The sequence below is a fragment of the Panthera tigris genome, chromosome A3 (assembly GCF_018350195.1).
Source record: "Panthera tigris isolate Pti1 chromosome A3, P.tigris_Pti1_mat1.1, whole genome shotgun sequence".
Taxonomy (NCBI): Eukaryota; Metazoa; Chordata; class Mammalia; order Carnivora; family Felidae; genus Panthera; species Panthera tigris.
The window spans coordinates 352,860-371,636 of record NC_056662.1 but is presented as its reverse complement, the minus strand read 5'-3'; the positions used below and the strand labels follow the sequence as shown (position 1 = coordinate 371,636).

General features: G+C 53.1%; 2 protein-coding genes across 2 annotated transcripts in view; one reads left to right on the top strand and one right to left on the bottom strand.

Annotated features, from left to right (window-relative positions):
* Positions 1 to 2,081: 2,081 nt before the first annotated feature.
* SAMD10 (sterile alpha motif domain containing 10) lies at positions 2,082 to 6,355 on the bottom strand. The gene is made up of 5 exons (XM_042979673.1): positions 6,192 to 6,355; positions 4,027 to 4,208; positions 3,778 to 3,949; positions 3,256 to 3,396; positions 2,082 to 3,051 (listed from the first exon to the last, which is right to left on the bottom strand). Exons 1-5 carry the CDS (start codon positions 6,280 to 6,282, stop codon positions 3,029 to 3,031), a joined length of 609 nt encoding a protein of 202 aa, XP_042835607.1. The 5' UTR covers positions 6,283 to 6,355; the 3' UTR covers positions 2,082 to 3,028.
* Positions 6,356 to 8,031: 1,676 nt separating this feature from the next.
* PRPF6 (pre-mRNA processing factor 6) overlaps positions 8,032 to 18,777 on the top strand; it is a 47,153-nt gene continuing 36,407 nt past the window's right edge. Inside the window, exons 1-6 of the mRNA XM_042979875.1 lie at positions 8,032 to 8,214; positions 10,369 to 10,537; positions 11,626 to 11,744; positions 15,946 to 16,024; positions 16,724 to 16,900; positions 17,132 to 17,287. Coding sequence (XP_042835809.1) covers positions 8,144 to 8,214; positions 10,369 to 10,537; positions 11,626 to 11,744; positions 15,946 to 16,024; positions 16,724 to 16,900; positions 17,132 to 17,287 — 771 coding nt within the window. The 5' untranslated portion in view covers positions 8,032 to 8,143. The remainder of the gene's footprint in view (positions 8,215 to 10,368; positions 10,538 to 11,625; positions 11,745 to 15,945; positions 16,025 to 16,723; positions 16,901 to 17,131; positions 17,288 to 18,777) is intronic.

Below are 18,777 nucleotides of genomic sequence, written 5' to 3'. Positions count from 1 at the left end.
GCCAGGGCCAGTGCCTTGCTCTGCCGTGCCCCAGAACCCAGGGGACACTGGTATCAGGGCCGGGGGTAATGGGGTACCATCCCTACCAGGATTTGGGAGTGAATAAAGCAGGGGAAGAGGTGCTAGTTGGGAAACAGAGTTACAAGACACACCTCCTTCCCTGAAGCCTTTCCCACCCCCGGCACCTCCCCCCACGCCACCCTTCTGTCTACCCTGCGATAGATTCAGGGCAGGGCACAAAAGACACGGTCAGCTTAGGGTCTGCCTCTCCTCATGGGGACTCTTGAGACCTGCTTCTCTAATGGCTGGCACAAAGTGCCGCCAGAGAGAGGGGTAGGGGCCCTCTTTGGAGCGTTCATTGGGTTAGAACTTCCCTTGGAAATCAGAGCCAGAGAAAGGTCCATGTGGCCCCAGGAGGAAGAGGAAATGTCCTTCCCTCGTTGACCGTGCCCACGCTGGGGACAGGACATCCAGGGTTGGGGGAGGGGTCAGTGAGTGAGACCCAGCCAGGTTTCTCATCTTTCCCCGTGTTAAGTCTGTATGTCCACGCATGGAGCACGTCCACGTCTGTTGATAGGTGTGTGCCTTAGTGACCACGTGTGCCGGGCAGTCTCCTGTGTAGACGTCTGATGTCAGGGTTATGTCTACGTGTCCCATACTATCTGTATGTTAGTATCCAGGTGACTAGTTGGAAGGTGTGTGTGTGTGCGTGTGTGGAGGGAAATCTGTATCTTAGCAGATGTGTCTCCAGGCTATAGAATGTCTGGATGTCAGGGCATTGTGTGTCCTGTGCCCCCTGTGTTTCTGTTAGGGGGTCACTGTGTATCACGGTGTAGTGTGCATCTGGAAACCAGCATCACTGTCTCTGTGTCTCCAGACTCCCGTGGTCAGTTTCTGCCTCTGCATTACCATGTGTCTGGTTGCTGTGTGGGCACATGTGTCAGGGTGTTGTTGTGACCCATGTGTTTCCTATGTTAGGGCATTACCCTGTGTCAGGGGCTTAATGGGGGCCCTCCAAAGATTGCCATGTCAAATCCCTGGAACCCACGAATGGGGCCTTATTTGGAGAAAAGGTCTTTGCAGATCTTAAGTTAAGGGTCTTGAGGTGAGAAGATCATCTGGGATTATCCAGGTGGCCCTTAAATCCAGCGACAAGTTTCCTTGTAAGAGGAAGATATGACACAGAAGGTGATTTGACCACGACGGGCTGAGATGGGAGTGATGTGCCCAGGGATCCCCGCAGCAGCCGTGAGAAGCTGGGAGAGGTGAGGAAGGGTTCTATCCTGTGCTCCGGGAGGGACTGTGGTCCTGCTGGTTTTCAGACTGGTAGCCTGCATTACTGTGATGAAATCAGTTTCTGTTGTGTTAAGCTTCCCAGCTGTCATTCGTCATGGAGGCCCCAGGAAAGTAACTCACCTGTGTCCGTGCATCTGGCTGCAGTCCACAGGGCTGAGCCCAGGATTCCCCACCCGTCCCTGGGGTAAACAGGTGTGCTGTCAAGATGCGACACCACTGCCCCCTAGTGGCCCTGTGGAGACACCTGAACTGGGCACCGGGCACTGCCTCCTCCCACAGCCAGGGGCCCTCCATCCAGGACTCTTCCCACTCTCAAACACCCAGTTGGCCTGAGCCAAACACCACACTGGGGCAGTTGAGAACCAGGTTTATTTCTGGTCTTTGTCAGAATATAAAAAAGCGCAAAACAAAGAAGACAAGACAAGCATGGCAGGGTGGGGGGCAAGACAAAGGAGGGAGAAGACTGCGGCAGTGATAGGAAGGGCCCCCTGGAGAAGACAACGTTGTGATGGCACAAGGCGGGCTGTGGCAATCAGGGTGGCCAGAAAGGACGAGGGGGCTTCCTACTGGGGCCGGTGGGATAGGGGGCACCAGGCCAGTTATCCAAATCCCACTGGGGACCTGCAACAAGCCACTTCCCATCTGGAGGCTGGCTTGGGGCACAGAGAGGAGGCTGGAGGCTCAGCCTCAATCCCTGAGATTTTCAGGGCTCCCTAGGGGAGTGGGCAGGCAGAGGAACAAGAAGGTGGGGGCTACCAGGACTGCCCTCACTGTCCCTCTGCTGGGCAGCACCAATCACAAACCTTGGGCCCTCTGGCTCACAGAGTGGTTGCTCAGGTGCTGGCTGGATCTCTGGTGGGCAGGGGTCGGGGGCACAGCCCTCAGGACAGTCTCTTGTGTGAATTCAGATTTTCTTGGGAGAGGAGCAGTGAGAATACATGCCCACAACTGTCCCTCAGAGGCAGCCTCCGCAACCGTGGGAGGAGGGGGGACACCCAAACCCAAGGCCAGGAGACAGCTGGGCCTGATCCCCGTCATAGGGTGCTCATAGTGCTGGGTTAGGTCTTGGGCGCCTGAGCAACCCCCAGACCTCTCTTGCCACAGTTCCTGGGAACAGATGGGGGCGTGGCGAGGGTTTCAGAAATCACGAGGGCACGCACTTGGCATGGTGTGCCTGGGGATGCGGCTGCTGCTGATTATCTGGGTGGGGCAGGGGAGGGCACTCGCCAGAGGGAGCTTCCACAGCTTATTCCGCCTGTCCTCTAGATGCTGGGTGAGGGTGTAGAACTGGACAAATGGGCAGACAGACAGAACTCTTGCCCTGGGGGAGGGCAGGATGCCCAAAGGAAGCGTGATTCAGCAGGCAACAGGGGCACAGACATCAGTGTGGGTGAAGGGAATATAAATAAACGGACTCCCCGGGAGTCTAGGGGGATAACCAGACCCTGCTCTGGCTCCAAGTAGCTGCCCCACACGCTGCCAGCAGCACCAGAGGGTGCATTTGGGCTCAGGTCCTGCAAGGAAGGGCCACACCCAAGCAGCCCGCACCTGCTCAACGGCCCAGAATGCACAGCCAGAGATGGCAACCCTGGTCCCACCTGTCCATCGGGCTGGGCTCAGCCCCTGGGGCCTCCTGCAGGGTCCAAGAGGGGCTGTGTGCCAGCTATGCGTCATCCTTGCCACAGGCTCCGGTCACAGTGCTGGGGTCTGGGGTTCAAGCCTCAGGCAGCAGCTAGGACATGTTTCCAAAGGAGGCTACGGGGTGGGTAGGGGTGAGGAGGGGTGGAGATCTCTGGCGTCTTCCACTCTGCCAGGCACAGGATGGCCCTTACCAGCGTCCTACAGCCGCCCCCCTGAGGTCAACTCACCCACCCTCCTCTTGGCCCCATGGCCCAGCCTCTCCCCCTGCCCCCCCCACGCCCCCAAGACTCTCAGGCCCCCCTGGCTCCTCCCACTGACCTTGGCTCAGCAGCTGCAGGCTCCGCCCCTCCTCGCGCACCTGCAGGCGCAGCACCTGCTGCAGCACCTCCTGCCGCTGCGCCTCCTGTGCCAGCCCCATCCGCTGCAGTTTCTCCCCATTCAGCCTCAGCAGCGCCCGGCCTGGGAGAGAGGGGAGGAGGGGTCAAGCCAAGGTCAACACGCAAGGAGCATTAAGAGCCAAGGCAGAAGCGGGGGGGAGAAGAGGGGGACATAGACTTAAAGAGAAAGAGAGGCAGAGACAGAGAAATAAGGAGAGGAAAGAGGGGGACAGGCAGAGGAAAGGCAAGGACGGACAGAGCCGGGGCAGAGAAAAGCCAGAAAAAGATAGAAATGCGCTGGGGAGGCAATGGCAGATTCTGCAAAGAGACAAACCCAGAAGGAGAGGTTGACTAGAAGGAAACAGAAGACAGGAAGAAATGATAGCAAAAGAAACTGAGGCAGGCTGAGGGGGGCTCTCCAGGGGATCCTTATGCCCCTCACACCCCCAGCAACTGAGGGTACCTGTGATGGCGTGCTGGGAGAAGGCCTCCACGTAGACGAGGTAGTTGTGGGGACAGTGCTTCTTGAGCCACTTGCAGACGTCCTGCTGACTCCACAGAACCACAGGCCTCGTCAGGCCACCCAGTGAGGGACTTGTGTGGTACAGACCATAGTGGTCGGAGTATAGCCGGCCCTGCAGGGGAGATGGGTAGCAGGTGGAGTGAGCTGATGGGGAGGGCAGGGGCTGAGGTGGGTACGCTGGGTGGGTACCTGGGGGGCCTCTGTGCCAGGCTGCTGCAGGAGCTTGACTGGCCGGCCGCCAGCGGCCCTCTGGCTACGGGAGTCGTGCCACGTGAGGCTGGTGCCTGGCGTCCGAGGCAGGTGACAAGGGATGCTCTCAGTGGACACTGTGTGATCCAGGAGGGTTCGGCAGAAGCTGAAGTGTGCCGTGGCTGTAGAGCACGGGTGCCTGGTCAGAGTGGTCAGGGACAGGGCCAGAGGACCCTCTCTCTGCAAACCAGCTCCCTGCCCAACCCATCTTCCCTCCCAACACAGAGAGCCACCTTCCCAGTTAGAGGTTCCCCACCCCCCAAAGGCAGAAAGGAAGTGCACAAGAGCTGTCTTGAGCACCCACCCGGCCCAAGGATGACGACCTAGAAACACCTTTCCTTTTCTGAGTACACAGTTCATACTCTGGGGAACAGGACTGTGCCTAGATTAGAGAGGAAATGTGCCCACCAGGGAGCCTAAGACTTATAGCCTGGCGAGGGGCTATCCTGAGTCAGGCCTGATCTTACCCTTGCCTTGGGCTGACACGTGCTGAACCAGAGTGGGGCACACAGACAGGACCTGCTTGTGAGGGAGCAATGGCCCCTATGTCCTGGGAGAGCCTGCATGGTGGGAACCCCCTGAGTATGCTGCCTGCCCCTCACCAGTGAGGGCACCCAGTCTCTGCAGCCATACCTAGCATCTGAGACTTGGCTCCTGCCCTGTTGTGCTCTGCTCATCTGCTGACCCACCAACAAGAGGCCTGAATGAACTCTGGGTCAGCCAACAACCAGGATTGCTCTCCTCCACCTGCCGCAGAGCCCTTGGCTCAGGACAGCTCCTGGGGGTAGTGGGCTTCCAGAGGGCATGGGCTGCTCAGCACAGTTGTGCAGGGTCCAGCCGTATGCTCAGAGGGCCCAGTGACACCTTGCACCCTCTATTCCCCACACAGACTTCATTTTACTCTTGAAGTTTCAGTTTCACTCTCATTTCTGGGCTTGTTGCTGACATAGGTCATGGGAGGGCAGACACCCCGATGAGCTCCTCCCAACACCTTGCACAGGTCTGGGCACAAAGGAGGTGCCCAGAAATACTGTGGATTAATGAATGGATGGATGGATGGATGGGTGGGTGGGTGGACAAAGGCTCTGTGTGGTATCCACAAGTCAACAGAACCCTAGGGAGATATAGGGCCCAGGGGTCCCCTCATCTTTACAGCATCCAGGCCCCAATTCAGCAGGCAGAATCAGGTTCTTGGCCAGGGCGCTTGCCCCACTGGCTCTCAGCAGTCGAATGAGAGACCCTGCCTCCCATGGACACAACCTCGCAGCCACAACTGAGGGCAGGGTTTGGCGATGTGCCCAAGAGGTCTCGGTATCGGGGAAAACCCATTACTTCCCCTCCTTCTACCCCTTAAGATTCCTCCGACTTAACATCCCCCCTTCATTCTTACAACGTTCTGGAATTGGATGACACCAGGTGACTCTAAAATTGAGGTCCAGGTGTGGTGTGGCTGCCCCGTTGTGGCTTCTAGTATCGTGGAAAAAGATTAATAAACCTTGCAGGACACAGGTGCCTGTGCCGCTCGGCCTCGCGTCTCAGGGCCTCGGGAGCGGAGCCGTGCAGGGCCGGGGCCCCAGAGCTAAGCTCCGGGCGAACCAGTCGGACGCCACCGAGCGCGCTGCACCTGTCAGGGTACAGCCGAGCCCCGCCCATTTCCTGCCCAGCACCAGGAGGGATCTCCATCTTTCCGTCCGTCTGCCCGTCGTTCCGTCCCTCCCTCTTAGCCCCAACGTCAGAATTCCAGCATAAAATGGGGCGGGGGCGCCCAAGCCCGACTGTGGCCTCGGCTCCCTCTCGGCCCCACTGCAAGAGCTGGGGAAGGAAGGGGAGCTCGCGCGACGGAAAAGGTGACCGCAGGATGGTGCGAGCCTGAGGACAGGAGCCCCAGCCCATAACCTCCTCCCAGCCAAGGGTGCGCTGATCCCCGAGGCCTGAGGCTACCCGCCCCGCCGCCCCAGCTCAGGACAAAGACACCGGAGACCCCGCTGGGCCAGGACGCGCCCCCCAGTCCGCGCCAAGCCGCCACTTGGAGTCTGCCAGTTCCCGCCCCCGTTCCTCTCGGTCCTCGAGCCCCCAATCTGCGATATCCCCGAAGCCCTGCTCACCGTCCACATCCCGGCGCTCCCCGAAGCCGGCGCGCACAGCCCCGGCGCGGCCTCGCGGGGGGCTCAGCTTGGTCCTTAGCTCCGTGAACATGGGGCCCAAGGATCCCGGGCCCGTGCACACGCCCCTCGCCGGGCGCAAGGCGGCCCGTGTGGCCGGCGGGGAACGCGCGCCGCTGCCCCGCCCCAGCCAGCCCCGCGCCCGAGCCGGTCCCCGCGCCCGGCGAGTCTGCGCGGCGAGGCACCTGCCTCTGAGCCCTGAGTGCTGGGCGCGCTCCGGGAGCTCCGAGGTGTGTCGGCGGCGCGCAGGTCTGCGTATGCAAAGGGTGTCTGCCAGGGTAAGGGACGACCTTACGCACCTGGGCATGGCTTTCGAGGAACAGTGATTCTGTGCACCTATAACGGGATCCAGACGTCTGAAGGGGCTTCTGAGGCAGGGAAATAAAGATGCGATCTTTCGCGCGGGGAAGGAAGGGGTAGGAGGGGAGTTTCCTACCTGCTCCCGGGATCTTCTGTCCACCGGAGCCCAGGTCAAAGGCCAGACCGATGCCTTGCAACCACTTCCCTTCGTTCTCCTACCTCAGATTACCGACTCACTCCTTTATTTACGCATTCTCCACACCTATCCAGAGATCTCTCCTCCAATGGGCACTTGCTTCCCTAGACCCTCTCTTAACCCCCACCACAATGTGAACTCCAGGAAGACAGCCAGGGTCTCTCCCCTTCCCTCTGTAGCCCCAGAATCTGACTCAGTGCTCAGGATGTGGCACCAAAAGGGGGTTGGCTGGGAATGGGGAGGAGAGAGAAGCTCCAAGGAGGCTGCAGGAGGCAGGAGGGATGTGTTTGTTCCAGGACCCCACTGAGAAGTGCTAGGGTGGGCTGGGGGCTGCCCTGTCCAGAGGCTACCCACTGAGTTTCGCTTGCTCTGCCAAGTCTGAGCACTCTCCCCAGGTGTATGTGGGCTGCTGGAGGATGTCTCACAGAATGAGCAAAGGTACACGCGGAGATACAGAAATGTATGCAGAGTCGTCATGTATGTCCACCTGAAACACGAGCACAGGTGATCTGACTGGTACCCATGTCCACCAACACACGCAAGTAGAGATCTGCACCGAATTCATCCACATGCTGTGGCCACGCATGCCCACATACCTAATTGTTCCCAACATATCTACTGCCTTTACTTATTTTCGCCAATTGGCCCTGTAGGGGCTGCACTTCTGCCCTCACTGCCATGTTCAAGGTGTGGTGGGGGTGGGAGTGGAGCCTGTACAGGGACCGGTGCCTGAACTGGAGCCCGGGGAACCTGAGCGCTGAGAACTAGAACAGCAGCCTGCACCCTGGGGCACGAGCAGACAGGTATGCCCACGATCAGGACACATACACCGCACACAAGCTGTCCACAACTAGTCAGGTGCAGCCCCGCTCAGATGTGTTAAGGCCTGCCCCAGGGCCAGGACGATTCTGAAGGGAAAGGTGAATGGCTAGGCCTGATTATGAGCGGTCCCCGGCGGTCAGGCGGACTCGGGGAGGGGACCATGGGTCCCGCTCATGCAGGCAGGTCTCCTCGGAAATGCGTCGAAAGCACGCAGTAAGTAAAGATGCCCCAGGCTGTTTTGAGGTCCTGCAGGTTTTTTTCCAGGATGATGTCGCTCCAGGAGGTCTCCAGCTGGGCGGTTCGCACGCCTCCCCACTATCAGGCGCCCCGCGCGTGCGCCTGCCACATCCCCGCCCCTTCGCCGGTGCCGGAAGTCGGTTTTCAGGAACTTCCGCCCGAGGAATGGGGGGGGGAGTGGGCGGGGCTTCGTGCGGCCGGCGACCTTTGCTTCCGGGGCGCGGGTGACGCAGGGCCCGGGAGCTCTTCCTGCTGAGGATCCTGGGACGTCTGTGGTCTTTTGCCTGCGGTCGCGGCCTCCGTCCCCTCTTCCTCTCCGGCGGTGGTCGTCACCGGCGCCATGAACAAGAAGAAGAAGCCGTTCTTGGGCATGCCCGCTCCTCTCGGCTATGTGCCGGGGCTGGGCCGGGGGTAAGGCTGGGGGCGAGCCGCGGCGCTTGAGGCGAGGGAGTCGGCGGCGCGGGCCCCGGGGCCCGGCGAGCAGAGCGGGCCGCGCGCGCTTGGGGAAGAGGGGCTGGGGGCCGGCCCGGGCCCGGACAAGACCGTCCTCACTACCCGACGCTTCTCCTCGGGAATCAGTCGGATTTGGGGAGCTTGGCGACGGGGAAGATTTCTCGAGAGGGATGACAGATTAGGATCTGTGGCCACACTGTTTGCAAGACGTCCCTGGGCTTGGTTTAATCCATGTAGAAGAATGATGCTTTGGGGTGGACCAGAGCTGAGGACCACTTCTGCTTGCTCCCTAGACGACGCGAGGCTTGGGCTTTGACCATGCGTTGGGGGTGAGCCCGTGTTTGGATCTGTAAGATGATCTGTGAGCGGGTCTGCAGTGAGGACTACGGGAATCTTTGACGGGTCGTAGGAACACCGCGGCTACTCTCCCTAGGCCAGGCAGACCCCACACCCTTGTCGAAAGCATAAGTGGTCCTTTCCCGGCCAGATTCCTCTGTGTGGCGGCTCCCAGTGCCCCCTTCTTTCCCCGTGGTGTTGGTCGTCATACACTGGGTGTTGGAACTCTCAGCTCAGGCAGGCAGGGCATCTGTGAGGCTTGTGACTGGGTCTCCCGCGCCTGTCACACGGATTACTGTCACAAGAGGTTGAAAAAATGAGCAGTCATCATCATTCTATTTGTTTGGTTATTCATTTGTTTAGGGAAGCTATCAGGTTGCCCTGTGGGGGGTTAAGGTTGGAGTGGGGAACACACAAGTCTCACTGGCATCATCTTCAGAAGACCTACCAGGAGAGGTGAGGTCTTTGCATTACTAAATATATAAAGAGGAACAGATTCGTTTTTTAAGCCTTTTTTCCCTAAACTTTATTTGTTTTGAGAGAGACAGAGACAGAGAGAGAGTGCGCATGTACATGAGGGGAAGGGCAGAAGGAGAGGGAGGGAGAGAGTCCCAAGTAGTCTCCACGCTGTCAGTGAGGCATTGGATGTGGGGCTTGATTGAACTCACAGACTGTGATCAGCAGTCAACGCAGGGATGCCTGGGGGGCTCAGTCAGTTGAGTGTCCAACTTCGGCTCACGTCACGATCTCACGGTTCGTGGGTTCGAGCCCCATGTCGGGTTCTGTGCTGACAGCCCAGAGCCTGGAGCCTGCTTCGGATTCTGTGTCTCCCTCTCTCTCTGCCCCTTCCCTGCTCACACTCTGTTCTCTCTCAAATATAAATAAACATTAAAAAAAAAAAAAGAGTCGATGCTTAACCACTGAGCCATGCAGGTGCCCCTAAAAAGGAACAGATTTGGAACTCTTGGGTCCCTGAATGCTCTATCGAGTGGTAGCATTTGAGCCCTATTTGGTAGAAGATTGGGATTTAGGGATGTAGAAATGTGTGTGACTGACGCTGTGTGTTGGGTGGTGAAGAAAAAAGGCCTGGTGTGGAGGAAGCTGAGGGACTCTCAAGGGGTCTGTTGGGTGGAAGGTGCAGAGGTGGAGGGGCCAGAGTTCCTGTAGGAGAGACAGAGCCGTCAGAGCGCCATGGTCAGACTGCGCTGAAACGAGAAGGCTAGAGGCAGGGGTAGCGAAGTTGGTTCCCGGCTGTGATGGGAGTCAAGGTTTGGGGAGGAGGGGTTTCAGAGGTAGACTCAGTAGAACTTGGTACTGATGGGATGGAGAAGAGGGCACGGAGGTGAGGCCAGTGGTCTGGTGCCCGCCTGGTACTTGGAAACACCCCAGGGCGGCTGCAGGATAAGCACAGAAAAGGAATTCTGGTTGGGTCACGTTGGGGTTGAGGGCCTGCTTGGATGTGTGGGGGACGCGATCAGCAGGTTATTGGAAATGGGAGGTGGGAACCTGGGCAGAGGGAGGTCTGATGCTCTGGTGAGTCTCTCAAGGAGAATGTGGGGCCTTGGTAACCTCCTCAGGGTAGGTCAGAAGCTTTCTGTCCCGAAGAGAACAGACTAGTAACGTTGGCGAGCACAGCGTGCTTGGTTCCTTACTGCCTGGCGCTTTGGTGCCTTCCCAGAGATGTGAGAAAAAGAGGGGTTATTAAGCGGGGACTCTGGAGGGAGAACAAAGGAACAAGTTCGCCTGGATAAATGGGTGTCTTGGGGTCTCCTGCAGTGCCACTGGCTTCACCACCCGGTCAGACATTGGGCCCGCCCGGGACGCAAATGACCCTGTGGATGACCGCCACGCGCCCCCGGGCAAGAGGACCGTCGGGGACCAGATGAAGAAAAGCCAAGCTGCGGATGATGACGATGAGGATCTGAATGACACCAACTACGATGAGGTGACTTGTGGCGCGCTCCCAGCCAGTCCCCAGAAGGGCCGACCAGCTTCTTGACCCCGTGTGCCCTTGGCATCTCTGGCGACGGGCTCAGAGAGGCCAGTACAGCTAGCACCTCTGCTGTGCCCAGGGTACCTTCAGCAGAGGGCAGGAAGGGAGCAGGACAGACAAAGATACGTGCACTGTTGTCTCTTCAGAAGAGATGTACTAGCCCTGGGGTTTTGTCTTGGCTTGTTTTTAATAATTAAAATTCCAGGTGGAATCGGTGATGATTCTCTATTTTGTTTCAGTGCATACTCTCTTAGTTAGTTAGTATTTGGCCAGTTGAGGTTTTCTTCATGTGTGTTCTAACAGGTGGCATTTTTACTCAGAGGAAAAGATTTTAAAAATTTCAATTCTGAAATGATTAAAAAAAATTTTTTTTTAACGTTTATTCATTTTTGAGAGAGAGAGAGAGAGAGAGGGCGTGAGCAGGGGAGGGGCAGAGAGAGAGGGAGACACAGAATCCGAAGCAGGCTCCAGCCTCCGAGCTGTCGGCACAGAGCCCGACATGGGGCTCGAACCCACAGACCGCGAGATCATGACCTGAGCTGAAGTCGGACGCTCAACCGACTGAGCCACCCAGGCGCCCCAATTCTGAAATGATTTTAAACTTCCAGGGAACTTGCAAAAATCGCGTGGAAAATGCCTTCACTAGCTTCTCCTCATCTCATGTGACCTTAGTACATTTATTGAAACCAGGAAACTAACATTGACACAACACTGTTGGCTGTGTGCCTAACCCGTAGGCCTCATTTGCGTTCCATCCGTTTTCCCCTGGTGTCTTTTTCTGGTGCACCCAGTCCAGGACTCTGCACTGCACTGGCTGTGTCTCTTGGTCCCTTCCCATCTGGGTAGCTCCTTTATCTTTCATGCCCATGATACTTGTGAGCGGTACAGATGACAGACTTTATTTTCCCTCAGTTTGGGATTGTCGGATTGAGAAAAATTGTTTAACAAACGTTTTACAGCTAGAGGTGTTCTCTGTTTCTGCTTGTGGGGATTGTGTTGTGGGTGAAGCTGACCCTCTAAGTATGTTGTTGTGTCCTTAGTTTAACGGTTATGCTGGGAGCCTCTTCTCCAGTGGGCCCTACGAAAAAGATGACGAGGAAGCGGATGCTATTTATGCCGCTCTGGATAAAAGGATGGATGAGAGAAGAAAAGAAAGGAGGTAATGTAAATTTCTGCCCTTTACGCTGTATTTACCCAACTCTCTTTCTCCTTCCTTTTTTCTTTCTCTTGCTTTTAATTCTATTTATTTATTTTAATAGTTTATTTATTTTGAGAGATAGAATGTGCATGCGTGAATTGGGAGAATGACAGAGAGAGGGGGGAGAGAGAATCCCTGGCAGGCTCTGAACGGTCAAGAGCAGAGCCCAATGCAGGGCTCGGACCCATGAACCGTGAGATTATGACCTGAGCCAAAGTTGGACGCTCCACCAACTGAGCCTCCCAGGTGCTGCATTAAGATTGTATTGTATTTATTTTTTGACGTTTGTTTATTTTTGAGAGAGAGAGAGAGAGAGTGCAAGTGGAGGAAGGGCAGAGAGGGAGACACAGAATCCAAAGCAGGCTCCAGGCTCCCTGCTGTCAGCACAGCTGGAGCCCACAAACTGTGAGATCATGACCTGAGCTGAAGTTGGATGCTTAACCGACTAGCCACCCAGGCACTAATCTCTCTACCCGTGGGGTTTGAACTCACACCCAAAATCAGGAGTCATATGCTCAGTGATTGAGCCAGTCAGGTGCCCCTGTATTTACCTAACTTTAAAAGAGATATTTGCTTTGACTTACTTCAGATGTGGAGAAAAGTTGCAAGGGCAATGCACGTGTCTGCTCAGCTCTGAGGCCACCTGGATCTTAATTTATGGCAGCCACACTTGGATAAGTGCCAGGCTGTTGGAGCGTAGTCTTAGGGCTGGGGACTGGAGTGGAGAGCTTAAGAACTCTATTGTTTTCCAGAAATCTACAGAATTTGAGGGATTGTTTTGATCACACGTCAGGATTACTGCCTTTGAGAGGGGTGTAGTGATGTTAGTTGATATTTATTAAGTAATTTGGAAGTTAGCTGAAGATGACAGATGAATATGTAAGTCCTTGTAGGCAGAGGCTGTGGCTTGAGAATCTTGGTCCACACGACAGCGCTGGGACTGCATTGGGACTGTGGAGAGTCGGGCTGGGCTGGTGGGGTAGGTGACGGTGAGCCTGGAGGGAGCAGGTGCACTCTGTCCTTGGGGGCCTGTTCAAGAGAAGGTGTGGTTTCTCTGTGGGTTCTCAGGTGGGTGTCTTGCCCTGAACTTTGGTTTAGCAAATCTGTTCGTTGATGTTACTTCAGTCTCCATTTGATATGGCAGCTTTCTGAATTCCCCGACCTTGTTTCTGGGGAAATTAAAACAAAGTGAACGCATAATCTTTTAAACCATAATAAGTTATATTGTTTTATAAGTTTTTTATGATTTGTAAAACAAATTTTAAAAATGAAACAAGTTACAAATAAGAAAGCTGTGGGGCGCCTGGGTGGCTCAGTCGGTTAAGCGGCCGACTTCAGCTCAGGTCATGATCTCGCGGTCCGTGAGTTCAAGCCCCGCATCGGGCTCTGTGCTGACAGCTCAGAGCCTGAAGCCTGTTTCAGATTCTGTGTCTCCCTCTCTCTGATCCTCCCCCGTTCATGCTCTGTCTCTCTCTGTCTCAAAAAAAATAAATGTTAAAAAAAAAAAAAAAAAGCTGTAATTTTTTTTTTACTACTGAAAGAATGTGTTTTCATTATAGAATATTGGGACAGTGAGACCAAGTATAGATAAAAGGGTTATATTTAGTCATAAGTCCAGAAAGTGGTAGTTAACCTTGCTTCTTACACATGCAGTTTAGTAACTTCCCATAATGTGTGTAGAGTTTTCATTTTGGAAGGGCGAAATACAGTTGCTCAGGGCTTTTTGTAACGCTTGTTATTTGTTATTACATAGACGTGCATTATTTTGTATACCTCTAGTAATTAAGTATGTGTGGTTTTGCACATTAAAGAAGGTTGAATTTCAGTCTTCTAGAATTCACTTAAAAAACTGGGGGACATGGATACGTGTAGAAAGTCATCTCATTAAGTGGTTTCGGAAAAATGCTTGACTTTTAAAACTTAAAAGGAGTACTTTTTACGATACAAACCAGTGGGACAGTGCAGCTGACCGGATGCCCTCATGTAGTCTCAGCCCTGGCTACACAGCTTGTACATCCGCTTCTCCCACATCTGCTGGTGGTCTTTGCTGGGTCGTGTCAGGGTCAGTTTATCCTCTGCACTGGTGCAGCACCTTTATTGCCCCAGCAGCATGAACCCTAAAGCTTTATTCCAATGACTACCTGACAGCCAGTCCATATCTGTATTTTCTTAAGAAAAAAGTTTTTTAATGTTTATTCATTTACTTATTATTTTTAACATTTATTCATTTTTGAGAGTCAGAGGGAGAGCATGAGCAGAAGAGCGGGGGGGGGGGAGAGAGACAGACAGACAGACAGAATCTGAAGCAGGCTGCAGGCTCTGAGCTGTTTGTTAGCACAGAGCCCGATGCGGGGCTCAAACCCACAAATTGCGAGACCATTACCTGAGCTAAAGTCAGATGCTCAACCGACTGAGCCACCCAGGCGCCCCAGTGTTTATTTATTTTTGATAGAGACAAGAGTGTGAGCAGGGGAGGGGCAGAGAGAGGGAGGGACACAGAATCCGAAGCAGGCTCCAGGCTCCAAGCTGTCCGCAAGCACAGAGCCTGACACGGGGCTCAAACTCAACAACTGTGAGATCTTGAGCTGAGCTGAAGTCGGACGCTTAACTAACTGAGCCACCCAGGCACCTGCATATTTTTCTGCTGGTCTCCAGAACATAGTAGAACTGCTCTTTTCCAAACCAAGATACAATCAAAACCACTCCTCATTTCCTGTCTCTTAAGTCTGTCCCTTTACCCTGCCTTTTTAAAGTTTTTGTGCCATTGGCTTTTTGAAGAGATCAGTTGTTTGGTGGCAGGGCGTGAGTTATGGAGTGGCTGCCCATCTCCTCGGGTGTCCTTAACCTGCTCACAGTATTCCCTGTGGAGTGGGAATTGGATCCTGAGGCTGCATTAAAATCAGGTAAAACGAGTTTGACCAGAAGAGCTGATAGGGGCAGCTTCTCCCCTATGTGTGTTGCTTCTCATTAGGAGCCATGAGGACTAACCGTCTCCAGCTTATGGGGAGGTGCTCGTCTTTTCCAAGCGCGTCATTTGTCATAGCACATTCCCGTGCCTGGTGTTTTCCTCTTTACCTTATGAAGAAAACGTAAATCTCAATGTTAGGAAGTATTAGTTACGTGGGTCCCATTAACTCTTGTTTAACTTGGTCGATGCTTTGTTACAGTAACCCGTAGATTTCTTCTCAGTGCCTAGACCTGGTCCTAGACCACCAGAACCCGGTAGCTCTCTGTCCCTGAAGGCCAGTTGCATGGATTGATGAGACAGCCCATTAGTTCTGGCACATGGAGCAGAAAGCTGTCTTTAGAGGTGCACTGACTGCTCGGAAGGGAGGGAAGCAGTGCCAGGCTGAGAGTCAGGTGAGCAACCAGGACAGTGGTTCGGTTTTCATAGGATGGATCTACCTTTGGGATTTTGTAGGATTTTAAGGGTGTAAATGCACTCATATTCAAATGCAAGTATTTTTATCAGGGTAAGATAACCTGCCCCCTGCCCCTTTTTTTTAAGTTTATTTATTTTGAGAGAGCGGGGAGAGAGCATGTGCACTTGAGCTCATGGGGGAGGGACAGTGAGAGAGAGAGAGAGAGAGAGAGAGAGAGAGAGAATCCTAAGCAGGCTTTGTGCTGTCAGTGCAAAGCCTGACGTGGGGTTGGATCTCATGAGCCACGCATGGGATCATGACCTGAGCTGAAATCAAGAGTTGGATGCTTAACCGAATCATCCAGGCACCCCCAACTTACTTTTATTTTAGTGAATTTCTGCCTGTTTTCATTTGGTAAATAATTGAGTCAATATAATTATGGACGTATCCATTGATACTTTAAAGTATATTTGATTTAGCTGCTGAGTGTGTATAATCATTCTTTTGGTGACTTAATGAAGAATAATAAAATGATTTCGTTTCAGAATTGACGTCCAGTATTTCTCTTTTTTTGAGAGAGAGTGTGCATGTGCGAACGTGGGGGAAGGGGCAGAGGGAGAGGGAGAGAGAGAATCTTAATCAGACTCCATACCCAGCACAGAGCCTTATGCAGGCCTCAATCTCATGATCCTGGGATCATGACCTGAGCTGAAATCAAGAGTAGGATGCTTAACCAACTGAGCCACCCAGGTGCCCTGATGTCGAGTATTTCTAATGGATGCACACATTTTACTTCCTAGGGAGCAAAGAGAGAAAGAAGAAATTGAGAAGTACCGAATGGAACGGCCCAAAATCCAACAACAATTCTCAGATCTGAAAGTAAGTGGATGGATGGCGTGCACTTTCTCATGCATCTAAGTTACCCAGCAGAGAATGGGGTAGGATTGATGAGACTTTACTAACTTTGCTCTTTTTTAATTTTTTATCTTTTTAAATATTTACTTATTTATTTTGAAAGAGTGCGAGTGAGCATGAGCAGGCGAGGGGGAGAGAAAGGGGGAGAGAAAATCCTAAGCAGGCTCTGTGCTCAGTGAGGAGTCCGACACGGGGCTCCATCCCATAACCATGGGATCGTGACCTGAGCCAAAATCGAGAGTTGAGTGTGCAACTGACTGAGCCACCCAGGTGCCCCAGCTTGCTCTTTATTAAATTCATGTGATAGGAGAAGGTCCCTGCTTTAGTGTTTAATTTTATGTATATGTGTGCAAAGAAAAAGTTCTTTCTCCCTCTGCTGAAAAAAATGGGACTTGTGAGCTTATTTTCTTAGTAACTTTAATTCTGTTTGTGCATAAGGTTCTCCACACAGTCCTCTGGGCTTTGACAGAACAATTTACATTTGAGTGAAATAGAGTAGATCCAAGACATTGAATTTTCTGAGTGAAGTAGATAATCTCTGCATCAAAATTCTTTCTAAACCATGATGATTTGGGGACCAGGGGTCAGGGAGAACATAGTTTTTCATGTGCACATGAAAGTCTACCAGAGAATTCACGTTTTTCGGGGGTCGAATGTCTCCAGAGGAAGTTGGCAGAAGTCACAGAAGAAGAGTGGCTGAGCATTCCCGAGGTTGGTGATGCCAGAAACAAACGCCAGCGGAACCCGCGCTATGAGAAGCTGACTCCCGTTCCCGACAGTTTCTTCGCCAAACATTTACAGACTGGAGAGAACCATACTTCAGTGGATCCTCGACAAACTGTGAGCATCTGAAAAGAAGGCGACTAGGTCTTTAGCCTCGTTAGAGAGATCAGTAGTGGGAGCCATGGGTGGTGTTAGAGTAAGTGCTTCTGTGGTTCAGAAGCTGAACTGTGGCTGAGTCTGTACAGCTGCATGTGTATCAGGCTCCCCTGGAAAGATTTCAGGGTGATGGGATTCTTGTGCGTGAAAATGCAACCCAGTGTTTTTTGTCCTCTCCCCCTCCTCCCCCAGCAATTTGGAGGTCTTAACACACCCTATCCAGGTGGACTGAACACCCCATACCCAGGTGGAATGACACCTGGATTGATGACACCTGGCACAGGTGAGCTGGACATGAGGAAGATCGGCCAAGCGAGGAATACTTTGATGGACATGAGGCTGAGCCAGGTGAGTCTGTGTCGCGTGGCATCTTCCTACGATGTAGAAATTGCTTTCTGATGGTCAAACTAACATATGTTAGTGAAAAGTGCATATTTTGAAGTGCTTTGTCACAGGATACGCAGACCTGTGACGATGTAGTGTCCTGGCAGGACCCTGCGTCCAGGCGGCCTGTGCGTCTGCCTACAGGGCATGCACAGGTGTGGTGCGGTCAGCGGCAGAGGCCGGGGCCGCGCGGCGCTCCTGTTCCCTCTCGGGGAGCTGAGGGTGGTCGCAGGTGACAGAGGGCTGCCTGACAGACCGAACGAAGGCACTCATGTCAAGCTGCGCGCTCTCTGTCAGTGCGGCTCGGTCCTTCCACCTTTATGCAGAAATTAAGTGTGGGTGTACATCCGCAGTGGAGTATCACTCAGCCGTACTAAAGAGGGAGAGCTGGTCATTTACAGCAACGTGGGTGGGCTCAGAAGATACTGTGCTAAAAGCAGTAAGTCAGACAGAAAAAGACAAATGCCAGATGATCTCATTTATACGTGGAATTGAAAAAACAACCAACCAAAAAATGGACTCTTCGATACAGAGAACAAACTGGTGGTCGCCAGAGGGAGGAGGGAGGGTAGGTGAAATAGATAAATGGAGCTTAAGAGGTACAAACCTCCTATTGTAAAACAAGTCACCGTGATGAAAAGTACAGCGTAGGGAATCGTCAGGAAAGTCGAGGCAGCGTTGTACGGTGGGTGACCGCATCGTGGTGAGCCCCGGGTGACGTATGGAGTTGTCGACTCAGCATTATACACCTGTTATACTTCGTATGGTAATTCTGCTTCAATAAAAAAAGTTAAATGTGCATATTTTCTGCCTGCGCTTGAGTAAATTTGTCAGTGCTCTAGAAAACCCAGGTGAGGTGCAAAAACCTTTCTAATTACGACATGCACATCGGAAACCACGAAGAGAAAGATTTCCAATTTGATGACGTACCAACGATAAACTTTTGCATGATAGAAAGGACTGTAAATTCACAAGAATGCACGATGTGGGAAGAACCCTCACGTGCTCGACTGCCTGTGTTGCATGTATGACCTTCCATGGTGCAGCCTCACACGGAAGCACCTGCACATTCTTGGGAGGCGTCCGGGCCTACACCCTCACACCACCAGTGGATGACGTGGGCTGTGACTAGAAGTGGCAAAACAGTGTAGTGAACATCTCAACCGTGACTGTTTGATGCAGCGAGAAACTTTCAGGTTTTCAGGGAACTTTTACTGTACTTGAGCTTTTCCCGGTGAGCAAGTATTTTACAATACAAATCAGCTTACAGATCTAAAAAATTACACGTTTTTATGTTCCTGGATGTGTACCTACTCTATACTTCATAAATTGGGAAGTAGTTCACTGTTTATGGGTATCGTGATTGAATCTTTGAGGGACTTTGTGGGGTTTCATTATTATTATTATTTTTTTGCTGTTACAAACCACGCTTTGGTGAGCTTGTGTGTGTATCT